Source organism: Dendrobates tinctorius, unplaced genomic scaffold, assembly GCF_039654945.1.
Source record: "Dendrobates tinctorius isolate UK_male_01 unplaced genomic scaffold, ASM3965494v1 ptg000062l, whole genome shotgun sequence".
Taxonomy (NCBI): Eukaryota; Metazoa; Chordata; class Amphibia; order Anura; family Dendrobatidae; genus Dendrobates; species Dendrobates tinctorius.
In genome coordinates this window covers 27,400,642-27,422,328 of record NW_027361730.1, presented here as the reverse complement: position 1 = coordinate 27,422,328, position 21,687 = coordinate 27,400,642, and the positions used below count along the sequence as shown (strand labels likewise).

The 21,687-nt window shown below is 45.1% G+C and overlaps 1 protein-coding gene across 11 annotated transcripts in view; it reads right to left on the bottom strand.

Moving 5' to 3' along the window:
- The window catches only part of NEO1 (neogenin 1), a 185,079-nt gene that overhangs the window by 112,793 nt on the left and 50,599 nt on the right, over nucleotides 1-21,687 (bottom strand). The window contains exon 1 of one of the 11 annotated variants that reach the window (XM_073579451.1): nucleotides 17,932-18,047. The exons of the other annotated variants lie outside the window; for them this stretch is intronic. Coding sequence (XP_073435552.1) covers nucleotides 17,932-18,001 — 70 coding nt within the window. The 5' untranslated portion in view covers nucleotides 18,002-18,047. Of the gene's footprint in view, nucleotides 1-17,931; nucleotides 18,048-21,687 lie in introns of those variants that run through there. 11 annotated transcript variants of the gene reach the window in all.

The window sequence follows — 21,687 nt, the reverse complement described above, 5'->3', positions numbered from 1 at the left end:
GGCTTCCCTTCGGACCTCCCTGGCTTGCACACTGGAGCTTGGCTTCCCTTCGGACTTCCCTGGCTGGCACACTGGAGCTTGGCTTCCCTTCGACCTCCCTGGCTTGCACACTGGAGCTTGGCTTCCCTTCGGACCTCCCTGGCTTGCACACTGGAGCTTGGCTTCCCTTCGGACCGCCCTGACTTGCACACTGGAGCTTGGCTTCCCTTCGGACCTCCCTGGCTGGCACACTGGAGCTTGGCTTCCCTTCGGACTTCCCTGGCTTGCACACTGGAGCTTGGCTTCCCTTCAACCTCCCTGGCTTGCACACTGGAGCTTGGCTTCCCTTCGGACCTCCCTGGCTTGCACACTGGAGCTTGGCTTCCCTTCGGACCGCCCTGGCTTGCACACTGGAGCTTGGCTTCCCTTCGGACCTCCCTGGCTTACACACTGGAGCTTGGCTTCCCTTCGGACCTCCCTGGCTTGCACACAGGAGTTTGGCTTCCCTTCGGACCTCCCTGGCTTGCACACTGGAGCTTGGCTTCCCTTCGGACCTCCCTGGCTTGCACACTGGAGCTTGGCTTCCCTTCGGACCTCCCTGGCTTGCACACTGGAGCTTGGCTTCCCTTCGGACCTCCCTGGCTGATGCCTGTTACTAACATGCCAGCTGTATGCACCTTGGCTAATCTTATATCTGATTGAAGCGGTATCAAAATGTGATCGTGTGACATGGTGTAAAGGCCCTTTAAAAACATTCGATGAAAGTCATCCAAACCTGACGATATCAGTGGGATATGCCAATCATCTGTGCATGGGGGCCTTCTGAATGTCCTCCAACATTGTTCGGAGGAGATGAGGATTGAGTAGTTGGAGCTCAAAAGGCCGATCTTTTCTTTTAGCTGAGAAATAAGTCACTGCCACAGGTGTCTGGCAGCAGCTTTCTTCTTTTGGTAATGAAAATACATGGAAGACTAAGTTGAGTGATAATGAATTTGGGGGATTTGGGAGCAACAGATTTTTGGCCAATTGTGGGTTCAGCCAATTTTCATCTAAAGTGTATGGGCACCTTAAAGAGGCAGTCCACTACCCCGGCTATTACTGGTTTTGCCATAAATGCTTACAAATAATGCCTTTAAATATACCCATACACCTTTTCTGTCCAGGTACCAGCTCCTTTGTTACAGTCATTACTTCCTCTTCAGATTCATCTGCCGTCTCCTTACTACATTTCCCATCATTCCTTGTGCCGTGTTGTAAGCTAGCAGTGAGCACGGCCCTGTAATGCCACCTACACCCACTCCCACTCCAGCGTTACACAAAGCACCAGCACAATCTCTCCTAGAGGACTCTGGCACAGGGAATAGAAGTAATACACAAAGCACCAGAAGAGCAGCCCTGACAATAGATGGCACTGACATGGATGGAATGGAGGGGATGGATTTATAGATGAATGGATTGATAAGATGTTGAGAGATCTAAATTATTCACATTATAAAGGGAATACAGCGAATTGTATATACATTACACAAGATATCCAGCAGCGTATTCATATGTATACAGATACAATGGGGGCCTAGTCTGTAGAAGTAGCACTCACAGAAACAGTGCACTCTGCTGAATACAGCCCCTCCCACTCATGTGGGAAGCCCCGCCCACCAATCCACTCCCATAGACGGGACCTGGGCTCAGGTCCAGGTGCCGTACTCACTAGATACTGTAGACAGTCTAGTTGTCAATTTATTCATCTAGCAAATTATCCAGTGACATGAACGCGGCTGATCAGTGCACAGAGGCACATGAGACATTTATTTCTACCTTTTCCTGGTAGAGATAATTTTATGTATAGAAACCGGTGATCTTTTATCCGCTGATACGGATATGGTCATCGCACTGATTTCACCATCTCCTTCACCGTTAAATATAAAGATGCAAAGAAATGAACACGCTTTTTTATTGACTTTACAAATATTGACCAATGCATAGGAAAATCCTATTGACGTCAATAGGGTCATTGATAGCGTGGATTAGTAGAACGTTACACCATTTTCCAATGTGCTTTTCAAATCAATTCCTGCTTGTAGTCCCACAATGGAATCCTTTAGGGTGAACGCGCACAGTGAGTACTTAGCTCAGATTTTTAATTCACATTTTCATGCATTAAATCTGCAGTGTAGTTTTTTTTTAAAAATCTCATTTTAGTTTACAAACTGTAGAAGTTTTCCATGCGGAAACGGAGCTCCAACACGGATGCTAAAATCTGCAGCGAGTCACCTCTCTACGAGGAGTTCAGCATTTTGAAATGCATAACGTGAAATCAGCAAAATAAAATCTGCAGCCAACTCCAAGCGGAACACACGCAGCCTCGGCTGCAGAAATGGTACGTAGATCCTGTGGATGCCGGTGGAAAATCGGCAGCAAATCTGCAACGTGTGCATTTTGAACACGCCTGGGTGCTAACCGAGTACCTTCGGCGTGCTCGAATAATATGCTCTAGTCCCCGCAGCTGCATGTCTCACAGCTGTTCGACAGCCACAACACATGAAGGATTGGCCTTTTAAGTAGGCAATCCCTGCTTGTGTTGTGGCTGCTTAACAGCTGTGAGACATGCAGCTGCGGGGACTAAAACATACTATTCGAGCACGCCGAAGATACTCTGCAAGCACCTGAGCATGCTCAGATAACACCTTATCCGAGCACGTTCGCTCATGACAAATGGCCGCAGGAATTCTACAGCTGGTCAGTCCAATATGGACATGCCCTTAAAGTGCAGGTATCCAAGTTCTGTCTTATATCATGCACTTGTGTGAAAAGTCACACTAAAAACTGTATAGCTTTCCATCATATAATGAATAGCTTTTATTTCTTGGACATTTAATACATCCACGGAAACATTCCTCCATGTTTTCCTGTACAAACAACAGAGCAGTATCTTAGCTTCCACCGCATATCCAGCATTTTCTAACATTTGGGGTGTTCCCTGGCTTAATACGGTCATTATGTGGTTTGCATTCTACAGTACGCGGAGCCTGGGCTTACCACCATTATAAATGCTATTTTAGGCCTACGGTTCCATTACGGATAAGACAAGACCCTCTCAGAGGATGAAGATGGTGACAGCTGATACATTTTAATTCCAAAGCTCTTGGGTGCCTTTCACCTCCATGATAGACAATGCGGCTGCCCTGCCGATAATCATACAAATCTTGTGCAATAATCTAATTGCATGAAAACAGTAGGAGCGTAGAATCATTTTTGCACAGAACACAAGGCCATTACTGGAAAAAAAAAATGGCTTCTGGCTCCTCAAAAACGAGCTGTGCGTGAAATCCTGGCTACAGCGCCCACCAGCCAGGATCCAGGAGCAGACGCTCAGCCGTGACTTTCACTGACCCTTCAATGCTCCCTGCGATGCACGTGCTGCAAAACTCATTTCGCACAGATTGGAGACGCGCACGATAAAGCTTATATTTTATTTATTGCATTATGGGTTCCGTGCAGCTAAGCCGCTTTAAACGCTGACCTGAAATGAGATGAACTAATCCCGAAGTCAACAAAGAAAGCTACAGAAGCAGCTTGCTTCCCATCTTTTAGGAAATGATGCTAATTCTGAGAGATACGTTCAGCGCCTCCGTGCCTCATTCTGCCAGGTAATCACATAAAGTGCTCAAACTAGCAAAGCAAATATTGGGGGGGATCGGATTATCTGCTATCTTTACAATCATCTCAAAGCTTTGCTGAAATCGCATCAACATTCAGGGGGCCGAGCTAAAAATCTGGTAATCTCTCTCTCTAAAAAAAAAAATCACATTCAGATTCAGTATCATTACTAATATTGTCCTAAAAAGGATTATAGCGATCATCAAGTATTGGCCCAAAAGGCTGCTCCTGCCTCCATACAAAAGCATGGCAGATTAAACTGCTCCTATTTGGCTACACACGCAACAGTTCCGAAAAGATCATCTTTCCAGCCACAAGAATAAAACAGTAACGATGAAATGGTTAAAGGGGATGGCCAGTCTTACTGCAGCTTTACTACCAGCACTTCTGTCCATAACATGGAGGAGCACATGACATGACCAGTCCATCAGTCTCCGCCAACTCTATAAGGGAGGGGGTAAAGAGGGTGCAGGGAGGGAGGGGGTAAAGAGGGTGCAGGGAGGGAGGGGGTAAAGAGGGTGCAGGGAGGGAGGGGGTAAAGAGGGTGCAGGGAGGGAGGGGTAAAGAGGGTGCAGGCAGGGAGATGGGGTAGAGGGTGCAGGCAGGGAGATGGGGTAGAGGGTGCAGGCAGGGAGATGGGGTAGAGGGTGCAGGGAGGGGGTAAAGAGGGTGCAGGGAGGGAGGGGGTAAAGAGGGTGCAGGGAGGGAGGGGGTAAAGAGGGTGCAGGGAGGGAGGAAGGGGGTAAAGAGCGTGCAGGGAGGGAGGAAGGGGGTAAAGAGGGTGCAGGGAGGGGGTACAGAGGGTGCGGCGAGGGGGGTAAAGAGGGTGCAGGGAGGGGGGTAAAGAGGGTGCAGGGAGGGGGGTAAAGAGGGTGCAGGGAGGGAGGGGTAAAGAGGGTGCAGGCAGGGAGATGGGGTAGAGGGTGCAGGGAGGGAGGGGGTAAAGAGGGTGGAGGGAGGGAGGACGGACCAGAGGGGGCAGGGAGGGAGGACCAGAGGGGGCAGGGAGGAGAGGGACAGAGGGCTAGGGTAAAGGTGGGAGGGTGAAAAAGGGAGAGGGAGAAGTTAAACGAAAAAAACCTGGTGGTGACAACCTACAAGTCTTTGTGTTTGTTTTTTTCTTTCACACTTTTGAACTGTTTTTTTTTTTTTTAGTTTCCTGGTAGCTATTTTCCCAAAACACCCATGCTTTAGGTATAGATGTTTGTATAAGAAGAAAAAAAAAAAGCTTCTACTATCTTTACCACATGAAAATTATGTGTTTTTTTACATGTCACTAAAAAATAATCAGTTTCTGAAAGAAGCCTAAAGGCCCTTTTGCATTTAGCGATGCACCAGCGATCCGACCCGGTCAGGATCGCTGGTGCATCGCTAAATGATCGCTAGTGAGCTGTCACACAGGCAGACCTCACAGCGATGCAGCAGCGACGCAGCGCACGATACTCACCGTTCACACACAGCGATCCTGACGTCCTCCCACCCGCCTCCATGCGTCGCTCGTCTCACACAGCAGGAAGCCCAGCAGGAAGCAGACGACGAGAAATGGAGCCGCCCGATCTCGCGCGATCAGCGACAGACAGCGGGGGAGCCGGTCGGAGGTAAGTATCACACATAGCGATATCGCTAGCAATATCACTATAACGTCACAAAATCAGTGACGTTTTAGCGATATTGCTAGCGATATCGCTATGTGTAAAACCCCCTTAAGAGTATATGCACATAATGTGTTTTAGATAATGGCATATTTGACTAATTTGATGAACACCCGTCAGTAAAACACTGGCAATGTTTTTACTAAAGTGTCTTTTTGGCAGCTCTTTTGCAGTTGGTGCTTTTTTTTGTGTTTTTTACATTATGTATATAATTATTAATTTATATATATAGCGCCATTAATTCCATGGTGCTGTACATGGGAAGGGGGGCTACATACAAAGTTATAGATATCGTTAACAGTAAACAAATTTACAATGACAGACTGATACAGAGGGGAGAGGACCCTGTCCCTGAGGACTTACATTCTATGGGATAGTGGGGAAGAGACAGAAGGTCGGGGGTGCAGCAGCTCTGGTGGTGATGAGGCGGCAGCTCAGGTGGTGGTGAGGCAGCAGAATGGTTATTGCAGGCTGTAAGCTTTCCTGAATAGATGGGTTTTCAGGTTCCGTTTGAAGGATCTGAGGGTGGTGGATAATCGGACGTGTTGAGGCATGGTATTCCAGAGGATAGGGGATATTCGGGAGAAATCTTAGAGGCGGTTGTGTGAGGAACGAATAAGTGTGGAGGAGAGTAGGAGGTCTTGGGAGGATCGAAGATTACGTGAGGGAAGATATTGGGAGATTAGTTCAGAGATATAGGGAGGGGAAAGGTTGTGGATGGCTTTGTAGGTCAGTGTTAGTAGTTTGAATTGGATTAGTTGGGGAATTGGGAGCCAATGGAGGGATTTGCAGAGGGGAGAGAAAGGGGAGTAGCGAGCAGAGAGGTGGATTAGTCGGGCAGCAGAATTGAGGACAGACTGGAGTGGTGCAAGAGAGTTGGCGGGGAGGCCACAGAGGAGAGTGTTGCAGTAGTCAAGGCGGGAGATGATGAGGGCATGTACAAGAGTTTTAGTAGATTGAGGGCTGAGGAAGGGACGGATTCTGGAAATATATGAGTTGGAGGCGACAGGAGGTGGCAAGAGTTTGGATGTGTGGTTTGAAGGACAGGGCAGAGTCGAGAGTTACTCCGAGGCAGCGGATTTCAGGTGCAGGAGAGAGCGTGATGCCGTTTACCATAATAGATAGATCAGGTAGGGAAGATACGCGAGATGGAGGAAAGATAATGAGTTCAGTTTTGTCTACGTTGAGTTTTAGGAAGTGAGAGGTGAAAAGAGGAGGATATGGCTGATAGACACTCCGAGATTCTGGACAGCAGAGAGGTGACATCTGGACCAGAGAGGTAGATCTGAGTGTCATCTGCATACAGGTGGTACTGGAAGCCATGGGACTTTATGAGTTGTCCTAGGCCAAGAGTATAGATGGAAAAAGTACGGGCCCCAGGACAGAACCTTGGAGGACACCAACAGAGAGGGTGGTGGGATGAGGAGGTAGTGTGGGAGTGGGAAACACTGAATGTGCGGTCAGAAAGGTATGAGGAAATCCAGGACAGGGCAAGGTCTTTTATGCCAAGGGAAGAAAGAATCTGCAGCAGTAGCCAATGGTCAACGGTGTCAAAGGCAGAGGACAGGTCAAGAAGGAGGAGGATGGAGAACAGTCTGTTAGCTTTGGCTTTAAGTCATTAGTAATTTTGGTCAGGGCAGTTTCAGTGGAGTGGTGGGGGCAGAAGCCAGATTGCAGGATGTCAAGGAGGGAGTTAGATGAGAGGTGGGAGGAACGTTGAGCATGGGCATGCTGTTCGAGGAGTTTGGAAGCAAACGGGAGCAGTGATATGGGGCGATAGCTGGGCATAGCAGTTGGGTCAAGGTTTGATTTTTTGAGGAAGGGTGTTATGGTGGCATGCTTGAAGGCAGAGTGGAAGGTACCAGAAGTTAGGGATAGGTTGAAGAGATGGGATAGGGCTGTAATGATCACGTTAGTGAGGTTGGGGAGCAAGTGGGAAGGGATGGGGTCAAGTGCACAGGTGCTGAGGCATGATTTGGAAAGGAGATGAGCAAGCTCTCCTTCAGTGATGTTGGAGAGGGAGGTTATTAGGGAAGGGCAGAGGTCTGTTATGTGGAGCGGTTGGGGTGGTGGAACTGTAAAGGTTTGCCTTGTTTGGTCGATCTTGTTTTTGAAGTAGGTGGCAAAGTCTTCAGCAGAGATGAGGGGAGTTGGAGGTGGCAGTGGTGGGCGGAGGAGAGAGTTAAATGTGCTGAACAGTTGTTTAGGGTTGTGGTATAATGAAGATACAAGGTTTGTGAAATAGGTCTGTTTAGCAGAGGTGAGGGCTGATTTAAAGGCAAGTGTAGAAGTGTAGCTTGTTTGAAAGCAGTGAAGTCGTCTGGCCGGCGCTCAGCGACCCTGGATGCTTGTCGAAGTTTTTTGGTGAGGCTGTTGTGCCAGGGTTGCCTATTGGTTTGTCGCACTTTGCCATGCATGAGAGGAGCGACTGAGTCTATGGCTGATGTGAGGGTGGCGTTGTAGAAAGCGGTGGCACTGTCCGTGTTGTGGAGTGAAGAAATGGAGAACAGAGGTAGAAGAGAGTCTGAGAGTCTGTGGATGTCTAGGTGTGCGAGGTTTCTGCAAGGATGTGCTAGTGGCTGGACATGGGGGGCAGGTAAGAAGGACAAGGATGAGAAGGTGAGTAGATGGTGGTCAGATAGGGGGAAGGGAGAGGTTGTGAGATTAGATAGGGAACAGAGGCGAGTGAAGATGAGGTCTAATGTATGTCCATCTGTGTGGGTGGCTGTGGAGGACCACTAAGTCCAAAGGATGAGGTAAGTGACAGGAGTTTGGAGGCTGCTGGCTGGTGGGTATCAATGGAGATGTTGAAGTCCCCCATGATGATGGTGGGGATGTCAGAAGAGAGAAAGTGGAGGAGCCAGGTGGAGAATTGGTCGATGAAGGCAGTGGCTGAGCCCGGTGGTCGGTATATGCCATCTGGAGATTAAAGGGAGAGTAAATACGGACAGAGTGAACCTCGAAAGAAGGGAGAATAAGGGAGGGTGGGGGTTGGATAGGGTTGAAGGAGCAGTGTTTAGAAAGGAAGAAACCCACTCCTCCACCTTGTCTGTTGCCAGGGCGAGACGTGTGGGTAAAGTGGAGGCCGCCATAACTCAGTGCAGCTGGGGAGGCCGTGTCAGGGGGTGCCAGCCAGGTCTCAGTGAGGGCCAGGAAGGAAAGTTTGCGGGAGGTAAAGAGGTCGTGGATCATGTGGAGCTTGTTGCAGATGGAGCGCGCATTCCAAAGTGCTCCAGAAAGAGGGTGCGGGAGGGAGGGAGGTCAGTGGCACAGGTTTTACGTTTGAGGGATTGCGGTAGTTTCTCTTAGTGTGAGAAAGATAGGGGTGAGGATTAGTGGGATGTATGAGGCAGGGGGGCCAGGATTGAGGGATATGTCACCAGGAGTGAGAAGAAGCAGAGAAAGGGAAAGCAAGCAGGTGGGTGAAGGAGAGTGATCCTCTTGTATTGTATTTTAGTAGGAGAGGTCTGAGGTTAAGGAGTATGTCTGCAGATGAAGCGAGGTGGGGGGGGGTAAGAGAGAGGGGGAGATTGTTATTTGGTTCAAGGTGGCATAATGAGCAGCTTCCAAGCAAAAGCCGTATGAAGACTAGTCAGATCACTTTATTAATGATGAGTGTATGTGCTGGGATAAGGAGTTATACGAGCATGCTCGGGTGCTAACAGAGTGACTTCGTTGTGCTCGAAAAACATGTGTGAGCCCTGGCGGGTGCACATCTCGTGGCTGTTCAACAGTCGCAACTCACGCAGGGATTACCGGTTTGTTAGGCAATCTAACTTGCTACTCGAGCACGCCAAAGTCACTCAGCACACGAGCGTGCTCGGATAGCACCTTATCGAAGCCTGAAGCAGCTATGGGAAGCTATATGACAGAATACCAAGTCGTTTTGACGACTGGATATGTTCATTCTTTTTAGCATTATTAAGCACTTTTTTCAGGCAGGTATCGGCGCAAACCCGTATGAAAGATGAGTGAACATACGCTTAGGGTGGGCTTCACACAGTGTTTTGGGGCTCACATGTCATTTGTAAAAGTGAATTCTTTAGTTTTGTCATGTGACTACATTTTACATATATTTAACATACAGTATATATTGCAGCCTGTTCAAGTAATGGTATATTTTTCTTGTGTTTTTCAAATAGCCTTCTGTTTAGGACAGAGACATCAGATGATAAAATGGTTACAGGAAAGAAAATAGCAAAAAAAAAAAAAAAAAAAAAACTGGAGGGAAAAAAAGGTTTTTGACCTGAATGTATTTAGAGCGGGAGAATATATTTCTGTTTGATAAGTTAATGACAGCTAATTGTCAGGACTTGTACCAGATTATAATATTAGTCCCATGAGGTCGCTTGAATCACAATCCTCCGATTCACACTCATTAACGCATTTTTTTTTCTAAACACATACAAACTGAAACATTCTTCCAATAACAGACAACTCTACTTACACCCACAAGGGTCTAGACCAGGTTTTGACAAATAATATTCAAGAAAACAAAAAGACCTCATAAATATGGAAAACCTCTACGAACATATGGTCTCCTGCAACACCACATGAATGGAAAAGTTTAGTATCCAGTTTGCTATTCTGTATAATACGTCTAAACGAGAAAAAATTCACAACAGGGCAAGTGATGCTGCGCCCCAACCAATCACCCTCTAAAATAAAAAGTTTTTAAAAAAGCTGGTTTTTTTGCATTGCAGTCACAAGATGTTTTTGAAGAGCGAGACAATGCTCTTGTGACTTTAAAAAATTAGATGACTTGTTTCGTTATTAATTAATTCTCATTCAGAGAGTTTCGTCTTTATTTCCAAAGCATATGAAACATGTACATCTACGATGGATTATCCATTACCCCACTCCTGGCTTCCCCCTTAAAGCAGATTACAGCCTTTCTAATCTGACTTTGAATAACAGAGTTTAATGGCTTATCCAGTAAACCGGGGAAAAGAAGTCTGAGAATTAATGTCGGCATGATATTTAATTGCTGGGTAATTAGAGCACAAGGGTAGATGGGAAAACACAAATCTGTTATGAAATCACCCCCTCTGGTGCAGCAATCAGTGAATGCCTAGATAACATCGGCCTAGAGAAATGTTAATCCTAAAACAGGGAAATCCATATTAATTCCTCTCTCCTATAGCAACATAAAGGTACACACACGCAAAAGTAAGAAAGCAAAGCTTATATCCAACTTTTGTTCCAAAAATCTGTAAAACAGAAAAACAGGCAGGTAGTTACTAACAGATGCAACTCAACCCAACACCGGAGCAAAAGAGACACCGACCGCTCCTGCAGGCGATTCACATGCTCCATAACAGAGCAGCTCTTCTTTTTCTGGGCTGCTCGGTCGACAGGATGTGACTGCCGATGTCATTCTGTGACGGTGGCTCCCCACTGCCTTACCGCGGTAAGCCAGCTGTCAATCAGCATGACGTCGGCAGTCACATCCTGTCGACCGAGCAGCCCAGAAAAAGAAGAGCTACTCTGTTATGGAGCATGTGAATTGCCTGCAGGAGCGGTCGGTGTCTCTTTTGCTCCGGTGTTGGGTTGAGTTGCATCTGTTAGTAACTACCTGCCTGTTTTTCTGTTTTTAGTACAGACCTAAAAGCTAAGTCTATACAAAAAATAGAAGGGGCGGCATCCAATCCAGGTGAAAAACAAAACTTGATCTTTATTTCACCATAATGCAACGCTGCGACCACTGTAGGACTTTTTCAAGCATGAAAAAGACAGACAGTGGTCGGAACGTTGCATTATGGCGAAATAAAGATCAGGTTTTGCTTTTCACCTGGATTGGATGATGCTTCCTTCTATTTTTGGTATAGACGTTTTCCAATCGGGTTTATTGGATTTCGAACGTGCATCCCTACATTTGAAGTGCTGTCGGCTGCTGCTTTTGTATATACTAAAAAACTAAGTCCTGGACAACCTCTTTAATTTTGCACCATACATCCACAACACTGGAAAAAACTATTTTGTAATGCAATACAAAATATATTTCATAAATAATATTTTAGAGAAATTACAAGCATAGCTATTTTAATTACTATTATAGTACACCATATTAACCCTAACCACTGGCTTTACGATGTACCGCCTCATGGAATAACACCACTATAAAAATCAATAAAAAGCATAATAATGATGCACAATTCATAGCAACAGAAGCCACAGTGCTTAACATCTCATTCCCGTACCACTCACGTGACTGACAGCTACACGTCTTACTGAGACAGATGGTAAGTAACATGTGCCATCCTCAGACAACCCGACAGTGAACACCAGCCTTCCCTATCTACGAGACTAAGGACGGATCGTGTTAATCACAAGATTTGTCCAGGATGATGAAAAAGCTCAACAACATACTGACCATTCATCACACTAGCAAATACACCAATCAGCCCTAACATTGAAGCCACCGACAGGTGAAGTGAAGAACATTGATTATCTTGTTACAATGACACCTGTCATGGGGTGGCAAATAAGGCAGTCAATGAAGTCGGGTCTTGAAGTTTGTCACCAGCCCCCTTCTAAACCTGCCCCTGGTTATCCGACAAACAGGTGAAACGCTTGCTTGTCGACTGAATTGTTTATGCAGGACTAAATGTCAATGATGTTTGCAGCACGTTCTCCATGTAGCTAGCAAGGCATGACAATATACAAACTGTATGTTGCCCAAACAATGTTGCCTGTATGATCCGGTTAGGCCATCCCCAATTCAATGGTTCGTGCCCAACAAAAGTGGGGTAAGTAAGGATGGACAACAGATGAACTGGCAATATGGTCTTACATGCCCAAGGCTCACTGATGTGCACTGGGAGCAAAGGATCACTCTCACAGCAGGTCTACTGCATCACAATTTAAAAAAATAAATAAATAAATGCTGGCTAGGAGAGAAAGAATTCAGAGGACACCGTCCATGCAGAATATGGGGCTGCATAACCACAGAATGGTCAAAGTGCCCATGCTGCCCCTGAGCAACTCAGAAAGTGACTAACAAAGTCATAGGGGAAGGTGGGCTAGTAAATGATTCATGTCAAACACATGTGAGCATCTCTTAACAACGGAAGAGATGGCACCATAATGCACAGAGGCAGGCATGCTGGCAGACGCTTCAGAGACTGAGCAGAGCCTCGCGTGCATGAGGCAGTTGGAAGAGATAACTGTCTGCTTAAAGCACCACTCCAGCTTTTTGGTTTTATTGCAGTATTGGAATGGTGTCACTAGGTTTAATTTCCTTGCCCTAGATAATACTCACCAGCCACCTTCTAAGGCAGGGATCACACTACCGTGTGTGATACGAGAAACTCGCACGCGTCTCTCGCATCAACAAATACATGCAGCCGCAGCTCCGGTCCTGAGTGCTGACGACAGTGCCGGGTGTTGATGCAAGAGACTCGTGTGAGTTTCTCGTATCACACACGGTAGTGTGATCCCGGCCTAAATCTTTTATTGGGGCCGCTCCAGTCGGTCTTCTGCAGGTTGTGACCTGACAAATTGCTCCAGTGCTTGTAGAGCAAACTAGAAATCACAACACAATGTGAGTCTATGAGAGGCAGCACGAGGGTCTCCCAGATAAACATGGAGTGGTGCTTTCAAAAATTTTTATCCGACGACTGTCCCATGTGCATGGCCAGGGATACATGCCTGCGAGGAGAAATGCATGCAGTTTTGCAGCTTTTTAAAGACAGCTGGGAATCTTGCTGCAGCACAATTTCAACAACGAATTGTAATATTGTGCATGGAAATTTATACTTGCAGAAACAATCCAATAATGGGTGTAAGCAACCCCTAAAAATGCAATTGTAAAAGAATTCCACACTGGCCCAATGTAAATATTCACTGAACTAAGAATTATTTCACGCATAGTCCAGACCGACAGTCAAGACAGAAACGAACAAATCAGGAATCTTGCTTTAAGACCCTTTTACATTTAGCGATGAATCAGCGATCCGACGAGCGATCCAACACGGTCAGGATCGCTGGTGCATCGCTAAATGTTCGCTAGTGAGCTTTCATACAGAAAGACCTCACAGCGATTCAGCAGCGACGCAGCGCACGATACTTACCTTTCACACACAGCGATCCTGGTGTCCTCCCGCCCGCGTCCAGCGTCTCTCGTTGTCACAGCAGGAAGTCTCAGCAGGAAGCGCCCGACGAGAAATGGAGCCGGACATTCTCGCGCGATCAGCGATGGACAGCGGGGGAGCCGGTCGCTGGTAAGTATCACACATAGCGATATCGCTAGCAATATCGCTATAACGTCACAAAACCAGTGACGTTTTAGCGATATTGCTAGCGATATCGCTTAGTGTAAAACCCCCTTTAATAGAATCTGCAAGGCAGAGACTTTTTTTTTTTTTACACCCAACATTTTAAATCTAATATGAAACAAAACTAGTAAAGAGACTAAAAAAAAAACAACTTAAGCTTTAAAGTCAATATGTGAGTCATCCAAACATAACCAGTACTGTGCAAAACACAGATTGAAAATTGACTAACCTTCAACAATGACAGGAAGGTTTCCTGTGAAACCACTTTCCTTTTATCTGCATATACAGAAAAGCCACCATTCATGCACAGGAACTGCATCATTTACAACGACTTCCTGATCATTCCACTATTGCTTCCTTTCAGGAAACCCCAATATCATGGCTGGAGAGCCACACACCACGATAACTACAGACAAGATGAGCACGATTTACAGCTCTGACAAAAATTAAGAGACCACTTTCAAACATTCACTTTGTCTTATTTTCCTCTTTATAGGTATATTTTTGAGTAAAATGTAAATTGTTCTTTTAGTCTATAAACTTCTGACAACATGTCTCCGAATTTCCAAGGCAATAAATTTTGTATTTTTTTGTGACAAAAAAATGGTCAAAATTAAAAAGAAAACCCAGTGCTTTCAGACCTCAAATAATGCAAAGAAAACAAGTTCATAATCATTTAGAAACAACAATACTAATGTTTTACCTCAGGAAGAGTTCAGAAATCAATATTTTGTGGAATAACCATGATTTTTAATCACAGCTTTCATGCGTCTTGGCATGCTTTCCACCAGTCTTTCACACTGCTTTTGGGTGACCTTATGCCACTCCTGGTGCAAAAATTTAAGCAGTTCTTCTTTGTTTGATGGCTTGTGACTATCCATCTTCCTCTTGATTCCATGCCAGAGGTTTTCAATGGGGTTCAGGTCTGGAAAATGGGCTGGCCATGGCAGGGTATTGATGTGGTGGTCTCATAATTTTTTGCCAGAGCTGTAGCTCCACTGGCAGAGAAAGTCAGATTCAACAAAATGGAAAAGTACAGGTCAGCCAGAAGTTCCAGCTAAGGAGTCACACGCAGACATTTTATTTAGGCTATTTTTTGCATCTAGTTCTGATCTTGGCATAATATATACTGTTAACTTGAGCAGCCTTATATTTTTAAAAGCAGGCAAAAATGTTTTTCTTCTAAGTAAAGAAAAACAATTAAAGGGTTAATTACGTTTTAAGTGATGTTTTATATTTAAAGGATATAGATACAATTGACATGGAAAAAATACATTTTGACAAATTTTAGTGGTTGCTTTTGCTGTGTTCAGGTTAGGAGATTCGCAGTCAGTCCGGATCTTGTGTTCCTGACTGTCCATGTCAGTGTGCTGCAGCATTTCTCCACACCCAGTGTCAGATTGTAGTCATTTTTTAATGGGGTGGTGCCATCTTCTTCACTCTCACCCACCTTTCTGCCATCTTCTCCACTCTCACCCACCTTTCTATCAGTGCTGTAGCCTTTGTATTACTACCTACACAAGGATTCAGCATCATGACTACTAGCCTCTATGAAAGAGTGGCCGTTACATTGTCTGGGCAGCTTTTAACTTTATAGTTGACTTTATTAAGATCACAACCTCCTCTGGAGACGGGAAGCCACGTTTCGAATCGGCAATAGAGATCCAGGCTTGTAATTACCCAGTGAAATCCTTACTGTAATAACAAAAGTCATTATTTCACCATTAGTCCCATGAAGTTATGTCATGGATGAGTTCTAAGCAATCAGTGATTCTGTGAACGGAATTTCAAATAAGTGCATATTTAGGAAAGCGTAGGCTTGGAAAAATAAATACATGAGGTGTAATAAGTGAAGTGTAATTTTAAGTTCTATTCTATAAACACTGCGTTATAGGGATAAATACGGAGACATGCAAAATATAAGAAAAAAAGCGGGTGGTCAAAAAGCAGATCCCAATTTCAGTATGTTGCATGCCCACCTACTTAGCACAAGGCCTTATGTTACGGCCAGGCTTGGACTAGCCAACAGGAGAACAGAAGAATCCTCCGGTGGGCCCCTATGCAAGAGTGGGCCATCGCCCTCTTATATGAGCAGTACTTGGCACTTTATACTTCAATCACTATCTACAGACAAAGAAAGCATCTTATTCATTTACCAATCTACCCAATTCATTGTTATAGACATCTGTGATTGATCGTTATGTCATTTGCATGGACTTGAAGAAAGTGGGGCCCTGGAGTGAGCCGAAGGTGGGCTCTTGGCACCCAAGTACGATACTGGTTCCAGCTATTGGAAAGTACGCCAAGGCTTGTCCATGGACAGTATGACAATGACAAGGATGAGTAAAGGGCCCCGGGATTAGTTTGTGTAGAGGGACTTTGACTTGGTTAATGGTTCTCCACGATCCTAAACCAACTCTTATTTGCCGCAATTATTTATGCTCATCTCACCAAACTGCAATTGTTCCATAGTCAATCACAACGCCAAGAAACTGAAAATTACAAAAACTGGAGGTTCACGTTACAAAGACTACTGATGCACATTAACTCACTTGTAAAGACAAAAAAAATGATTTATTCAAGTAAACCCACAAATGTGCTGTAGGTGTTCTCTTCCTAAGGTCAAAAGTGAATGTCTATGATACTATAATACTGAAACCGGAGACATCTCCCTACATATATGACTGTCTCCTGCTAGCACGGGTCACACACTAGACTTTCATGTCCTGTAAGATTACGTTACACATCGGGCCACGGCATAGGATTCCACCCATCCTCCCCGTAATTAAATGTAATCATTCCCTAAAGGGTAGGCGTAAACTGGATATATGGAAAAACATTACAAATATTACACAAATAGCCCGAGAACAAAAATGCTAAAATGATTAGGATAAAATTACACATAAACATCTTTAGTGGAAACATGGTTTTTAAGTGGATGGAAAAAAGTCGAGAGACGATTGTAAAACTCAATGAACAAATAAATATATACCTAAAAGGCTATCTTCTGACAATATCGCACGTTAGTATTTTGAAAGTATTTGGGAAACATGAATGGTCCAAAACATGAATGTTTTTTTCTATGTAGGTCAACTGTGTTGTAAAAGTGGTTGGAAAGTACTGCTCAGAATGATTCCCACTAATTATATGTAACTAGATAATTGGTTTATGTTTGGGATAAACCAATTAGCACCCAAATGCTTTATTCCATGAACTTTAATTACCTATCCACAGGATAGGTGATGAATACATTATTGGTGGGAGTCCACCACCAATCCCAAGAATAGGCTTCCCAAAGCTGTGCGTTGGTGCTGTAGTGTACGTGTGTGGCCACCGGTTGCTTTGCTTCTATAGCAGGGGGCGTCCGTGAGCACCATTGACCACTGCTCCCACAGACATTGAATAAAGCAGTGGTCAAGCACTTGCACTATTGCTCCAAACATCTAGGACCCCTGTTCTTATCAGTGGGGTTCCCAAAACATGTACCCCCCATAACTAAGCATTTATTACCTATCTTGTAGCTTGTTGGGATAATCCCTTTGAGGGACCTTTAAAGTGCACAGACACCACCAGCCCTGTAACAATTACTACCACATCACATGAATGAGAACTAATGTAAGTGTATAATCTACAAGGGTCAAGAGATTATTATAGACTGTAGAAGGCAGTCCGACCACTGCACTTTTTTTTAGTGGTGAAAGAATACGTTTCGATAGATATCGATAGACAACAATACAAAAAATTTGGCATCAGTCACAGTCTTAGTGGCAATCACTACTTGGCTCCTTGGGAGTTGTCCAGCCCTGCTGAGAGGTAAATGACCCTGAACATCTGGTGACATCTTATTTTCTTGTAATTATGGTCAATATCAAATACCAGAAATTATGTAAAGACGTACAATGAATAATGGCTACAATAGCAGAAGTAAAACGAGCATTTCCACTTTCACGTGAATTACAAACATTCCAACAAATGCCGCACAAAGCCATTGTGGGAATAGTGCAAAAGGAAATGACACTAATGACTTTAGTGTTTATGGTGGATGAAATTTCAAACCCAACATATAATATTCATTCTGTTGGGTCATAAAAAAAAAAAAAAGAGAGGAAATGTACAAGGCTAGGAAATGCAGAGACGCAAGTAATGATGTTAATCAATATGGTTGGAGCTCAGGCCCATCAGTGATAACATCCATATGTCACTGCTTCTATAGCCGCACACGCGACACACACAAGTACCCACATGTGTGCAGCCGACAACGGATGGGACAATCTGAGATGCTTTATTCATATATTGGGCGATAATAGGCGGCTCCGCTTAAATCCTGTGACGTACAGCTACACCCCAAAGTGTAAAGCTAGCCATACTTCGATCAACGCTGGCAAAGGCGGATCCTCTGTTCACACGGCTGTTGCTCCAAATTTCCTGCATTGCCATAAGGGATCTAGAAATAGAGAGAATCCAAATTGGTGGAGGACCCTCAACCAGGGTTGTCCCGAGGCAGCAGTAGCCGCTCAATGCAACTGCTTCACGTCACCAACAAGTTGTCCTGTGGACCGGGTCTGTTCAGAAAAATCCCTGTAAGTAACGAAGAAATGACCATCAAATTTAAGTAGCTTAATTTTTTTTAATTAACCCCAGAAAAAGGTTATACATGAAATTTCTCCAGGAAGCCATCTCGGTCACACACACACACGCATTGAGCCATATGTGATAAATCAGCCTAGGACTGCTCAGTGAGAAGCCAGGGAACAACACAAAACTCAAAGGGTATAGGGACACGTGGGCAGGCTTGTTGCGGAAATTTCTGAAAATTATTTTTGGAAATGTGATACATCATGCACATGGATTCTTGCAAATCAACAAGTCTGCCTAGTGTGAATATACCACAAATGCTTAGACACAGGTTTAACCTGGCAGCTAAGCTTATCAGAAGAATGGAGTAATATTTGGGGGGGGGCCACATTGCCCCAGGTCCAGCGATATTAAGACGCCCAATACAGAATTTTATTTCTAAGTACACATTAGTCAGCACAGAGTGAGCAAATAGGTCTGTGCCTTGTTATCCGCAAAAAGCAGCAAAAAGGCTCATGTGACCTTGGACAAAGCAATATAAGAACTGCACTAAATGTATTTTCTATGACACTACTACGCCAGCAGTTTAGCCTTCGCGGGCAGGCTAATTTCAGTATATAAATTTGGCTGGAGAGCTTTTCTTTTTAACAAGCTTTTTGTTTGCCTAAAGGCAGTAAAGAGTATAAAATAACACAACATCCATTACTTACCTGACAAATACATTGCTGCCCCAGGGCTCTCTAATGGTCTGTTTACTTTTTTCAGTGGACACTCATCATCTACCTACATGACCGCTGCAGCCAGTCACTCTGAGATTGCCTGGCCAGATGACTAGACTACTGCAGGGAAGTAAAAAGAGACTTAAGAAGAACTGGAGCTGCTAGGGATTCATTAGGTAGTAATGAATGTTTTATTATTATGTTACAGGCAGCACGGTGGCTCAGTGGTTAGCACTGCTTCTTTATGGGCCTGGGTTCAAATCCTACCAAGGACACACTCTACAAAGAGCTTGTATGTTCTCCCTGTGTGCGTGGGTTTCTTCTAGGTATTCAAGACATACTGGAAGGGGATTTAGATAGTGAGCTCCATGGGGACCGTGATGATAATGTCTGTAAAGTGCTGCAGAGTATGATGGTGCTATATACAGTGGCTTTCAAAAGTATTCACCCCATTGGCTTTTTACCCATTTTGTTACATTACAATCTGTGATGACTCCTGGAGTGGACCCTCTGGGTCGTGGCACCAACCCTCCCAGGGCGAGCTGACCTAGTGAGGACCACCCCCTATACAGGGAGTGTCAGGGGCAAGCCCAAGGGGGTAAGGTACCACGACTGCTGGCACCAGGTGGCCGGCTCATAGGAGACACGAATGATCGTGTCTGCAGGAACGTGTAAAGCGTGGACACAGGGACACGTGGTGTACAGGACGGTACAGGGTGTACTCGGGAACACAAGGCATGTACACGGGAGTGCGCTAGATACAGAATAGTGCAAGACGGGTACACGCGAGCACATATGGCGTGCAGCGACTAGTACATCCGGGTGTGAGCAAAGCAGGATGCGTGCAAAGGAGCACGTCAGAGTACTGAATTAGGCAGCAGGTGTGTAACAGAGTACAGGATCAGAGCGTGTGCCAGGAGGCACAACTGAGCATAGGACTGAGCACAGGATCAGAGCGTGTGCCAGGAGGCACAACTGAGTATAAGTCAGAGCACAGGATCAGAGTGTGTGCCAGGAGGCACAACTGAGTATAAGACAGAGCACAGGATCAGAGTGTGTGCCAGGAGGCACAACTGAGTAGAAGACAGCGCACAGGATCAGAGTGTGTGCCAGGAGGCACAATAGAGTGCAAGACAGAGGACCCGAAAACAGCGCACAGCCAGGCAGGGAAATGGCAGACCAAGCCAGGAAGTATAACAATAAACAGGAACCTCCCATAGGAAGAGGTAGCCTGATATAGCACATGATCACTAGGACTTCCGGGTCAAGTCCTCCAATACCATAGAGAGGACAGGCCTGGACACAGAACTGAGAAGAGCGTGCGTGCGCACACAGAACATAGTGCACACAAGAACCTAAGCACGAGAGGTGCGCCTGCGCACCCGACGGGACCCCCGGAGCGGCCGCGGCTCCGGAAGAGGTGACGTCAGGACCGAGGTCCCGCCCCCAGGTCAGCGCGGCGTGACAAAATTGGTGTTTAAATATTTTTGTCACATACTTAGTGAAAGGAAGTCCGCCTGTGTGCAATCTAAGCATCACATGGTCTGTCAGTATATACACACTTTTTCTGAAAGGCTGCAACACCATTAAGCTAGAGGAACCACTAACTACACATTACCATGAAGACCAAGGAGATTTCCAAACAAGTCAGGGTCAAAGTTGTTAAGAAGCACAAGGCAGGATTAGGTTATTAAAAAAAAAACAAAAAAAACATCCCAATCTCTGATGATCCACCATCAAATCCACTATCATCAAATGGAAAAAACATGGTACCACAACAAACCATTTAAGAGAGGGTCGTCCACCAAAACTCTCAGCCCGGGCAAGGAGGGCACTAATCAGAGAGACAGTACAGAGACAGGTAACCCTGAAGGAGCTGCAGAGTTCCAAAGCAAAGACTGGAGCATCTGTCCATACGACCACAATAAGCTGTACACTATAGAGGTGGCCTTTATGGAAGCGTGGGCAGAAAAAAAGCCTTTACTTACACACAAAAAAATTATACAGCTTCCTTTTGAGTTTGCCAAAAGACAAGTGGAATACTCCCCCAAATATATGGAGGAAGGTGCTGTGGTCAAATGGGACCAAAATTTAAACTTTTTGGCCACCAAGGTAAATGCTATGTCTGGCGACAAATAACACAGCTCATCACCCCAACACCACCATTCCCACAGTGAAACATGGTGATGGCAGCATCACGCTGTGAGGATGTAGAAGGGACAAGGAAAATGATCCAAGTCGAGAGGAGAATGGATGATGAGAAATACATGGATATTCTTGAGACCTGTTCAGGCTGTCGGTGTTTTCAGACTGGGACGGAGGTTCACCTCCCATCAAGACAATGACCCAAAGCATACTGCTCAAGCAACCCTCGAGTGGTTTAAGGTGAAATGTGTTTTAGAGTGGTCTAGTCAAAGTCCAGACCTTAATCCAATTGAGAATCTGTGGTCAGACTTGACAATTGCTGTTCTCCAGAAAAAAAAAATCTAACTTGAACGAGCTAGAGCAGTTTTGCCTGGAGGAATGGGCAAACATCCCAGTGGCCGGATGGGGAAAGCTCATAGAGACTCATGCAAAATGACTTAAAGATGTAATTGCTACAAAAGGAGGCTCTCCAAAGTACTGACTTTAGGGGAGTGAATAGTTTTGCACACTGATGTTTTCAGTTATTCTGTCCCATTTGTTGTTTGCTTCACAATAAAAAATAGAAGCAAATGTTCACAGTTGTAGGCATGTTATTTACATGAACTGATGCAAACCCTCAAAAAACCCAGTGAAATTACAGGTGGTGAGGTTGCAAAACAAAAAATGCTAATACTTTTGTAAGCC